Source organism: Narcine bancroftii, chromosome 8 (assembly GCF_036971445.1).
Source record: "Narcine bancroftii isolate sNarBan1 chromosome 8, sNarBan1.hap1, whole genome shotgun sequence".
In the NCBI taxonomy this organism is placed as follows: Eukaryota; Metazoa; Chordata; class Chondrichthyes; order Torpediniformes; family Narcinidae; genus Narcine; species Narcine bancroftii.
The window spans coordinates 55759781-55772043 of NC_091476.1; the positions used below are offsets into that span (position 1 = coordinate 55759781).

At 45.7% G+C, this 12263-nt stretch overlaps 1 protein-coding gene across 1 annotated transcript in view; it reads left to right on the forward strand.

Moving 5' to 3' along the window:
• Positions 1 to 6261: 6261 nt before the first annotated feature.
• chmp1b (charged multivesicular body protein 1B) overlaps positions 6262 to 12263 on the forward strand; it is a 49643-nt gene continuing 43641 nt past the window's right edge. Inside the window, exon 1 of the mRNA XM_069893764.1 lies at positions 6262 to 6367. Coding sequence (XP_069749865.1) covers positions 6349 to 6367 — 19 coding nt within the window. The 5' untranslated portion in view covers positions 6262 to 6348. The remainder of the gene's footprint in view (positions 6368 to 12263) is intronic.

Below are 12263 nucleotides of genomic sequence, written 5' to 3' on the forward strand. Positions count from 1 at the left end.
CCCTGCGATTTAATTATAGGCTGATCAATTTTCCTACTCAGCCCCACTGCCCGACCTTCTCCCCATAACATTTGATACCACAACTAATCAATCTCTCACTTAAATATACTCAATGACCTGGCCTCCACAACTGCCTGTGGCAAGAAATTAGCACCCTGTGGCTAAAGAAATTCCTCCTCATCTCTGTTCTAAGTGGACATCCTTCAATCTCGCTCTGATTGTTTTAGGAAACTGAAAACCTGTTATAAATATTGATACCTCACAAGGAGACCTGACTGACTAGCTTTTAAGGATAAGAATTTTCACTTTTCAATGTTGTTTTCTCTTCATAGTTGGTATCTAGTCACCAGGGACATGTTTGGAGGTGTCATGGACAGCAAGGAAGGTTTTTAACGCTTGCAGTGGCATCTGGACCATCTGGAATAATGGGCTGCAAAAAGGCAGATGGTATTTAATGTGGACAAGTGTGAGATGCTGCAGTTTGGGAGGACTTACTAAGGTCAGACATGTGTGGTAAATAGGAGGGCACTGAAGAAGGTAATAGAATAAAGGGATCTTGGAATACAGATACATAATTCCTTGAAAGTGGTGTCCCAGGTGGACAGGGTTGTAAAGATACCTAATGGCAGATTGGTCCTCATAAATCAAAGTACTGAATATAGGAGTTGTGATTTTATAGTGAAGTCATACAAGACACTGGTGAGGCTAAATTTAGAGTATTTTGTGCAGAAAAGTATCAATGTTTGAAAGAGTGCAGAGACAATTTGCAAGGATGTTGCCAGGACTTAATGAACTAAGTTGCAGGAAAAGGTTAAACAGATGAGGTCTTTATTCCCTGGAGCATGAGGGGAGATTTGGCCAAGTTATGAAGGGTCTTTCTTTGGCTTGGCTTCGCGGACGAAGATTTATGGAGGGGTAAAAAGTCCACGTCAGCTGCAGGCTCGTTTGTGGCTGACAAGTCCGATGCAGGACAGGCAGACACGATTGCAGCGGTTGCAAGGGAAAATTGGTTGGTTGGGGTTGGGTGTTGGGTTTTTCCTCCTTTGCCTTTTGTCAGTGAGGTGGGCTCTGCGGTCTTCTTCAAAGGAGGTTGCTGCCCGCCAAACTGTGAGGCGCCAAGATGCACAGTTTGAGGCGTTATCAGCCCACTGGCGGTGGTCAATGTGGCAGGCACCAAGAGATTTCTTTAGGCAGTCCTTGAACCTTTTCTTTGGTGCACCTCTGTCACGGTGGCCAGTGGAGAGCTCGCCATATAACACGATCTTGGGAAGGCGATGGTCCTCCATTCTGGAGACGTGACCCATCCAGCGCAGCTGGATCTTCAGCAGTGTGGACTCGATGCTGTCGACCTCTGCCATCTCGAGTACTTCGACGTTAGGGGTGTAAGCGCTCCAATGGATGTTGAGGATGGAGCGGAGACAACGCTGGTGGAAGCGTTCTAGGAGCCGTAGGTGGTGCCGGTAGAGGACCCATGATTCGGAGCCGAACAGGAGTGTGGGTATGACAACGGCTCTGTATACGCTTATCTTTGTGAGGTTTTTCAGTTGGTTGTTTTTCCAGACTCTTTTGTGTAGTCTTCCAAAGGCGCTATTTGCCTTGGCGAGTCTGTTGTCTATCTCATTGTCGATCCTTGCATCTGATGAAATGGTGCAGCCGAGATAGGTAAACTGGTTGACCGTTTTGAGTTTTGTGTGCCCGATGGAGATGTGGGGGGGCTGGTAGTCATGGTAGGGAGCTGGCTGATGGAGGACCTCAGTTTTCTTCAGGCTGACTTCCAGGCCAAACATTTTGGCAGTTTCCGCAAAGCAGGACGTCAAGCGCTGAAGAGCTGGCTCTGAATGGGCAACTAAAGCGGCATCGTCTGCAAAGAGTAGTTCACGGACAAGTTTCTCTTGTGTCTTGGTGTGAGCTTGCAGGCGCCTCAGATTGAAGAGACTGCCATCCGTGCGGTACCGGATGTAAACAACGTCTTCATTGTTGACGTCTTTCATGGCTTGGTTCAGCATCATGCTGAAGAAGATTGAAAAGAGGGTTGGTGCAAGAACGCAGCCTTGCTTCATGCCATTGTTAATGGAGAAGGGTTCAGAGAGCTCATTGCTGTATCTGACCCGACCTTGTTGGTTTTCGTGCAGTTGGATAACCATGTTGAGGAACTTTGGGGGGCATCCGAGGCACTCTAGTATTTGCCAAAGCCCATTCCTGCTCACGATGTCGAAGGCTTTAGTGTGGAGGTTAGTGCAATGCTATAACATTGTCAGTGACCTGGGTTCAAATCTGGTGCAGTCTGTATGTTCCCTTCATGTCCGTGTGGGTTTCCTCTGGGCGATCTGATATCCTTCCATCCTTCAAAACGTACGGGGATTGGGGAATTTGGGCGGCATAGTCTCATTGGCTGAAAGAGCCCGTTACTGTGTTCTAAGTTTAAACATTTTTTTAAAATTGTGATTATGGCAGCCTTCTTGAGGCAGAGAAATTCATAAACAGGATGATTGCAGGTAACAGGATAATATTGATTTGTTGGTCAAGTGGGCGAAGAATTGGCAGATGGAATTTATCCTGATATCACCAAGTAATGAACTTCAGGGCAACCAAAAAGGAAAATGCAATGAATGGTAGGTTGGCTCTGACGGAGCCGCTGGTGCAGACCCACAGGAAGCAAGGTAAGGGTAGAGCCAAGGGAGGAGCCAGCCATCTGAACCATGCACAGACAGTTCATGCGAGGGGAGTGGTGATGTCTGTTGACAGTGAGAGGCAGTTGATGTCTCGTTGACTGTTGGAAATCAAAAGGTCCAGAGCTGGCAGGAGGCCAGAATGGGATGTCGGTGGGGGAGGGGGGGGGGTAGGCTGGGGGGGATAAAGCTTAATCCTGGGAGCAGATGTGGTTTGCATTGGCAGTGATTTTAATTATGTCCAAAAAATGACATTCATCACCCATCTGAGGCCTTCTTCTGGTACTTTGCGGTGATTCAACTAACTATGTAGAGGTCAGCACAACATTCTCCCCATTTTCATCCACCTGTCCCTCCTCACACGTTCTTGTTTATCTGTGTCATAAATGTCATATAGGCATTTGTCCCAACTCTACTTCACAGCAGCTCATTTCACTGGGAGTTTGTCTTGAATCAATTTGATTTTTTATACACCAAAATATGATATGAGGAAACCAGCTGCTGCCAATGGCTCCAGATGATTAAGAGGGAATGCATTTAGGTTGTAAAAGACCGAGAACAACACAAGACCTCTCATAATGAAGCTGAGTTTATTAATTTGAAGCAGGCTTTCTGTATGATCCACTCAATACTACTCTAAATGATTCTTCCCTTTGCGTGCTGCAGAATAAACAATGATGACTTTGGAATTAGCAGTGTCTACATTCATGGCCTTTTATTTTTTATTTTCCCCCATTGAATTCTTAAGCAACTTTTTCAGTTCACCTTAGAGCTGTTACCTTTCTGGAGAAAAGGTGACCTACTCGTTCAGCATTTCTTGAGAAGAAGTCATTCAATTCTGTAATGTGGCGACGAGGTTAGTGAAGCAGTCAGCGCCACGCTCTCACATCCACAGTGGCCTGAGTTTGAAACTGCCACTAGTGTAGGGAGTTTGTACGTTCTCCCTGTGATCCGCGTTTGTCTCAATGGTGCATGATCTTGGTTGAACTTCACTAAGGACAGTTCCCTTCTGAGTCCATAAGTTTGTTTTCTCTTTTAGCCTTACTTAGTCACCAGTATAGAGTTCCGATAGGTTTTTTGTTCCTCTGTCAAAGTAATACTTTTGCTTTTCTTTCTGTTATTCTTTGAACTCCCTCACTTTCTCCCCTCTTTTGTTTTTAGGAGGTTCTCCTGAATGGGTAGGTTTGATCTTAGCCTACGTCCCATAATGAGTTGTGCTGGTGACATACCACACTCGAGCGGCGTTGTGCAGGATACTAGCGTGTTCTGGTAGAAGTCTGTCCACTGTCTTTTGCCTTGTTAATCAGTCTTTTCACTGTCCGTACTGATTTTTCTACTAGATGATTGAAAAATGTAAACTCGACGTGGTGTGTACAAAGTCCCACACTTTGGCAAACTGTCTGAACTTTAAATTGCAAAACTGGGGTCCATTGTCTGTGAATACCTCGCTTGCCACATCATGTCTGGAGAATATGGCTTTCATAACTGTTATTACAGCATCTGCAGTGGTGTTGTTCAGTTTACACACCTCGGGATATAGGGAGTAATAGTTTGTGACTATAAGATAGTCCTTCCCTTGACATTCGAATAGGTCAGCGCCTATCTTCTGGTAAGGTCTGTCTGGGTGTAGCTTTAGTGGTTCTGCAGGATTGCTTGCTTGATATTTCCAGCATATTGCACAGTTTGACACTGCATTTGTTATATCATTGTAGATTCTTGGCCAGTATATCACCTCTCGTGCTCTTTTCCTTCACTTTTCAATTCCGAGATGTCCTCCATGGATCCTTTTTAGCATCTCTTTACTTAGAATCTTTGGGATAAAGATGTTACTTCCTTTGCAGATGATGTCTTCGCCCACTGATAGTTCCGCCCTACAGTTCCAGTACTCTGAAACATCAGGTGAGCAGTCCTGCTTCATGTTCGGCCCTCCATCCAAGATATTTTTTCTCAGTTGTGTCAGTGTTTCATCTTTGTTTGTCTCCATTTTTGCATCTGATATGGGCAGTGCACTTGTGATCATGTCCAGGAAGGCATTCACGACTTCATCTATTTTGGTGTTTGCAGGCCCGTGACTCTCATGTTAACTGCTCTAGACATATCTGCTGTGTACATTGGCTTTTGCCTGCGTTTCTACAGTTTCTACAGCTCCACAGTGTGCTATGGCTTTTTCCAGGTCAAGATGTTGCTCTCTTAGCAGTCTTTCCCTTAGACTATTATCTGGAATACCACACACAAGTCTGTCTTTTATCAATGAGTCGGTCAAATCCACCAAATTCACACATTTTGCTTCAGTTTCTCAATTCAGTCACATACTGATCAATACTTTCTTCCATTTTCTGTGCACATGTGAAAAATCAGTGCCTCTCAAAAGTCATGTTATGTTTAGGTATGCAGTATGCCTCAAGCTGTTCCATAATTTTTTCAAGTTTCATTTTGTTTCCTCCAGCAGCAAATGTGAAGTTATTATACATGTCCAGGGCTTCATCACCCATGACATGTAAGTAAACTGACACTTTCACTTTATCATTTTTCTCGTCAGCTCCAACTGCTACTAAATACATTCCAAAATGCTGTTTAAATCGGTTCCAATATTCAGCCACGTTTCCTGTCAACTGAAGTTTCACCGGTGGGTGTAATCCTTCCATTTTTCACTGTGTTAGCTTCTCTTCACTGATCAGTTGTTGACTTTAGATTTTTACCTTTTAAAGTATTTCCTTCTAATTTCATTCATCCCACATATGACACCATGTTTCATCTTGTATTCATATGTGTGAGTTCTTAGACAACACATGGATGAGGGAAAAACTTTAAAGTTGTTGTAAACAGCACCATAAGGCAGGCCATGAGGCTGCAAGTCTCCATTACAGATCAAGTCTAATCAAACAATAAGATTTTGCTAGTTGCATTGCAACCACAATCACTATCATTACACAAGCTGTCCTGATTTTATGTTCCTGTACCTCTTTCTTGATGGTAGTAGTGATTCCCAAACTTTTTCTTTCCACTCACAGACCACTTTAAGTAATCCCTATGCCATCGGTGCTCTGTGATTAATAAGGGATTGCTTAAGGTGGTGTACGAGTGAGAAGGGATGGTTGAGTAAGAATCGCTGCTTTAGACCCAATTGATACTGAAATATTTTGCTTGAGAAAAATTGCCATTGCCCATTTCCTTTGGAGTTATGAAACCATGCATATAACGAGTCAATGATGTATGATTAAAACTGTGGGTTTCAAACTTTTTCTTTCCATCCACCTTCCACCTTAAGCAATCCCTTACTAATCACAGAACACCTCTGGCTTCGGGAATATTTAACGTTGGATGTTAGTGGAAAGAACAAAATTGAGAAAGACTGTAGTGTGTCAAAGATACTCTGTGCTCGATGGAAAGGGTCCTCAATAATTCTTTGAGCCCCATTTAAGCCACGCTCCTGGTGAATGCGGTCAATAGAGGAAAGGGTGGTCTCCTCGGCCGTTTGGTTTTGATGCAGGTGGCAAGGACAGGGTTAATAAGAACTTTCAACAAGTCTTTCTGTTCCAGGAGTTGGGGGAGGTGTGACTGTGGCAAGGGCTGTGCTGATGATTGACAGGTGTGGCCCGTGACGTCAGACGTCGGTGACGCGGAACGCTGTCACCGGAAGTGTTGCGATCGGTAGTGGGGGGAGCCGGAGCGTCGAGTGATGTCGTCGAGTCTGGAGAGTATCCTTTGGGCGTCAGTGGGGGGGGCGGCCCCCCTGAGGCCTGGGCAGGAGGGGCTGCCGCGGTAAGTCGGGTAAATGCCTCCTGCAGCCGGGGGGCGCTGATGCGGGACCGGGCCGCTCTCCGGAGGGTCCTCGGGCTGCCGGCAAGGCCGAGTCTCCCGTCCCTGAGCCGCCCTCCGGGAGGGCCCTGATGGCCTGGTCCCGCCTTACAAGGAAGTACCTGGCCCTTTAATCACTCGCAGCCTCGGTGGGCTGAGCCCGGCCGGGTTTAAGGCACGATCGTTGCTGGACTTCAAGGGGACTTTTACTCGTGTGAGTTTGAGGCTTGGGCTCAGGTGGCACTTGCTTCAGGGCATTGAACCACAGTGGACGGATCCAAGAGTCCATTTATTCTCCTTCCCCAGCCACACAGGGTCCAGTCCGAACCATCGGCAACCCGAGCTCCGGGTCCGAACCTCCGAAACGATCAGTGCCCTTGGCCCCCTCTCGCGTCCCGGTTCCGATACCTGGTGCGATGTCGTTGATGTTTCAAGGACAAACCCTGCACACTTGAGACGTGGTGCTTCACACATTCTTTACTACAGAACTAAAATAGTTCCCCGCGAGGCACAGTATAAGAGTGACAATGTCATCCGCTCTTCCCCTCTTACAAAAAATAAATGCTTTGTGTATTAGTATACAGGCAGTACTATTACTAATCTACAATAACTACATTGTGCCCATAGACTAAGGGCAAAGGTTATGAGTAATTATAAAAGAAGTATGATGTGTTGGAGCGCCAAGTCATTGACATAGTCTTTTAGTCATTCTGGGTGAAATTTTTCTCTCTGACCATCTCAGAATTGTAGACCCTGTTAGAGATAGAGAATTTAGGTTAAAATGGCTTAAGTTAAAATGTGATGATTAATCATAAAAAGGGAAGCCAGAACGGACAGGGAGCTTACTAGCAGCCAAGGACAAAAAGTTCAGCTGGATATGTTTTTTTTTAAACATATCTTTTCATGGTCATAGTGAGAGACATGCAGGAGACAAAAGATTGATAAGAAGGGTGAGAAACAGAATTTAGTGTATGTAGAGTTCGCAGCGTACGTAACGAACGTGATAATTAAAAATGCAGTTGTACTTAGAATGCTTTTGCAATTCTAACCAATTAAAACAGTATTAATAAGAAGGGGAAGGGCAAACAACAAGGGTATAAAAATCAATGCACTGTATGTATCGGGGCTTAACTGGTGAGAAGCCAGTTGAGTCCAACTCTGCAGACTTGTAAATAAAGCTTGTCGTGTCATCAGTTTTAAAGAGACTCATGTGTGAGAAGTTTTATTTCTGACAAATGGGGGCTCGTCCGGGATCTACACTCCGGCCGTGAGGGGAGGCGAGAAGAGGGACATCGGAGGCGGTGCACCCCGCTGAGTTCAGCGGCTCCTAGTCCCTTGCTCGTCGCTTCGGGCGGCTTGAGCGAGTGGTATCCGGACAAGGTGACACGACAAGACGGAGAGGAGAAGGGTGACGGTTCAATCCCCGGGAAGACACCGGTAAGTGACGACTTACGATTGTGGTGTGGGGATTGGGTAACAGGTGTAACGGGATACACCTGTTTGGATAAAAAACCTAACGTAATAGATCAGGTATAGAGCTTTTGTCATGGCGTGAGGACCCTGTCGTGGGACTCTAGGATAGACCCCAGGGAAACCTCGGCGGTAACCGAAGGAGGGACAGCACCTCCGACGAAGTGCCGAGAAGAGAGGGGTCAACCCCAGGGAAACCTCAGCGGTAACCGAAGGAGGGACAGCACCTCCGACGAGGCGTCTGAGAAGAAGGGAGTAGGGTCCAAAACGAGAGGGTCCTCAGCAACGATAAACAGATCTAAGTGGGAAAATGGGAGGATCAAAATCTAAGGGCTCATCTGAAAATTCAGGACAATTCCTGGGAGTTCCCCTTGACAGCCCTTTGGGGAGAATGTTTGAAAATTGGGATAGTAAAAGATATCGAGACAAAAACAAGAAAAAGATGGTCCAATATTGTCTCCTTTGGTCGAAACAACCTATTAAAGGTTCCTCGGTCTGGTGGCCGAAATTTGGATCTGATGAGGATTGGGTTAGACAAGCATTAAACATATATGTAAATTCGAGACCAAAGGTGAATCAAGAAGAGTCAGCATATGCATTTTGTTGGGTTCCCTGGCCAGGATCCTTAACAAAATGTTTTAAATTGAGGGTAGCGGGAGAAAAGAAATGGGAACCTCTGGACAACCTTCCCCCTCCTTATATTCCCCCGGTGCCTACTGCGCCCGAGGAAAGCTTATTACCGGAGGGGAAAGGTGATGAATCTGATTGCCCCGAAAGGGGCTGGGAAAAAAAGGATGAATTAAGGGAGTCGGACCCTAAACTTCCACTGGTAAACCGACCCTGGACAAGATCCCAGACTGGTCCAGGACCATCAAAGTTTTCAATAAGCCTAAATCCCCTGAGGGAAGTTCCTATGGGAGGACCGGGAGGGGGAACGGGATATGTGAAAGTTCCCCTAACTAGTACAGAGCTGCGGGGATTTAAGAAAGAAATGAAAAAGTTATTGGAAGATCCTATAGGACTGGCCGAACAGCTCGACCAATTCCTGGGACCAAACACATACATGGGAAGAGATGCAGGCAATAATGGGAACATTATTCTCACCCCAGGAGAGGCAGATGATTCGACGGGCTGCCCTCCTCATGTGGGAATATGAACAACCTGGGGACCCCAGACCCCATGAACAAAAATATCCCTTAAATGAACCCAGGTGGGACAAACGAACACCCGAGGGATTGGCAAGTATGAGACAATATAGAGAGTGGACAATTAAAGGGATACGGGAGGCTGTGCCAAAGGGTCACAATTTCACCAAGGCATTTGGGAACCACCAGGGGAAAGACGAGTCCCCTACTGATTTCTTGGAGAGGGTGAGAAAGAATGTCCAACAGTATGCGGGCGTGGACCCTAGTACACCAATGGGTGAACAGCTTATTCGAATTGAATTTGTTTCTAAATCATGGCAGGACATTAGAAAGAAACTAGAAAAGGAGGAGGACTGGAGCGAAAAACCCCTAAGTGACCTGTTAAAAAAGGCGCAAAAAGTATATGTGCAGAGAAAAGAAGATCAAAAGAGGGCGACAAAGGTTATGGTACAGACTATCCGACAGATGAATGCCGAATCCAGAGGGGAAAGAAAACAAAACCTTCCTCTAAACAATCCAAGATATCCAAGAGAGGGAAGACCCCGGAGGTTCGTTAAGTGCTATTACTGCAATGAGGAAGGACACTTTAAGAGGGAATGCCCCCGATACAAGAGGGAATTGCGTGCCCTCGAACTTATGGAAGAAGATTAGGGGGGTCAGGGGTTCCAAATGTTGGGGACCAAGTATAAGAGGGAACCCCTGATAAAACTAAAAATTGGTCCCAAGGGAGAAGAGGTGGTGTTTATGGTGGACACAGGAGCGGAACGAAGTAGTGTAATAACTGTGCCAATCGGAACTGAGCCTGTAAAAAGTAATTTGACAATTTCTGGGATAGAAGGGGCTCCCAGAATGGTATCAATAATTCCCCAAGTAACAGTGAAACTGGAAGAAAGAGAAGGGGTACAAGACCTCTTGTTGTTACCGTCGGCTGGATTTAACCTCCTAGGAAGGGACTTACAGGCTCTCCTAGGTTTGGGTGCTCTCCCTGTGGACGGAGAAGTGCGAGTCCACCTCTGCGCTTTAAAGGAAGAGGATGAACGGCAGTTTGACGAGAGAGTCTGGTATAAGGAGGGAAATCGAGGAGGTCTGGACATCCCACCTTTACATGTCACATTAATACCAGGTCATCAGCCGGTAAGGAAACGTCAGTATCCTATTTCTTTGGAAGGGAGAAAAGGGCTACAGCCGGTAATTGAGACTCTAATACGAGACGGACTATTAGAAGAATGCATGTCACCTTATAACACCCCTATACTCCCAGTGAAAAAGTCAGATGGATCCTATCGCCTAGTTCAGGATCTAAGAAGTTTGAATGCTATTGTTCAGACCCGCCACCCAGTGGTGCCTAATCCCTATACTATTATGAGTCGGATTCCCCCAGACCATGAGTGGTTTAGTGTTATCGACTTGAAGGATGCCTTCTGGACATGTCCATTAGAAGAGGAAAGTAGAGATATGTTTGCGTTTGAATGGGAAAATCCATGGACAGGTAGACGGAGACAGCTTCGGTGGACTGTATTGCCCCAAGGGTTCACTGAATCTCCGAACCTGTTTGGACAAATGCTAGAACAAATCCTGGTGGACTATCCACAATCTGATGATTCCCAACTAATGCAGTATGTGGACGATTTACTATTATCAGGACCCAAGGAACAAGAAATGAGGGGAGATACAATTAGACTCTTGAATTATCTGGGGAAAAAGGGTCTACGGGTGTCCAGGAACAAGTTACAGTTTGTTGAGAGAACTGTGGTATATCTGGGACACCAGATAAGTAAAGGACAGAAACGGATTACCCCTGAACGGATTGCGGGAATCACTAGAATGCCGTTACCCCGTAATAAGAAGGAAATAAGACAATTCCTGGGACTCTTAGGTTACTGTAGGTTATGGATAGAGGACTACGCAGCTTTGGTGAAGTTTATGTATGAAAAGCTGACAAATGAAAATGAATATCCATTGAAATGGACCCAGGAGGAGGAGGGATGGTTTGAGGACTTGAAGCATCGCCTGACACGAGCCCCAGTACTCACTCTGCCCTCTTTAAAACAGCCCTTCCAGCTATTTGTCACTCATAACCAAGGAACAGCTGTGGGAGTTTTAACACAGGAAAAAGGCGGTCAGCGACACCCAGTAGCTTTCCTTTCCAAAATGATGGACCCAGTGTCTCGCGGATGGCCGACGTGTATCCAGAGAGTAGCGGCTGCTGCTCTGTTGGTAGAGGAAGCACGTAAACTTACTTTTGGAGGAAAGATGACTGTGTACACCTCCCATTCTGTGAGTGTTTTATTAACACAAACTGCCCATCGATGGCTGACTGATTCTCGCATATTAAAGTATGAAACCATTTTAATGGTCGGAGAAGATCTACAGTTTGCAAAGATTAATAGCTGCAACCCAGCTCAGTTTTTATACGGCAGTGAAAAAGAGAGAGAGGTGCCCTTAGTCTATGGGCACAATGTAGTTATTGTAGATTAGTAATAGTACTGCCTGTATACTAATACACAAAGCATTTATTTTTTGTAAGAGGGGAAGAGCGGATGACATTGTCACAACTTCTAGTTCCCTGAATTTGACCACCTCATGTTTATCATGGGCATCTAATCACATCCATCCCCCATATCGAAGACCTCAAATCCCTTTGTTTCTTTCTGAATAATAGACCCAACCAGTCCCTCTCAACCACCACCTTCGGGTGGCAGAACTTGTCCTCGCCCTCAATAACTTTATTGACTCATCCACTTTTCTCCAAGTCAGATGTGTAGTCATGAGTACCCACATGGGTTTCAGCTATGCCTACCTTTTTGTTGACTGTGTGGAACAATCCATGCTACAAGCCTACACATGCAAGGGCCCTCAATTCTCCCTCTTCTACATCTTTGGTGCTGCCTCATGCACCCATAATGAGCTCATCAACTTTGCCAGCTTCCACCCTCACCTCAAATTTATTGTCCATCTCTAGCAACGCTCTCCCTTTTCTCAGTCTCTCTGTCTCCATCTTGGGAGATAAACTCTCAGCAGGCATCTTCTACAAACCCACCAACTCCCACTGCTACTTTGACTACACCTCTTCACACCCTGTCTCCTGTAAAGGATTTCTTTCAATTCCATGTCTACTGTATCTGCTCCCAGGGTGAGATCTTCCATGCCAGATCATCAGAGATGTCCTACTTCAAACAAC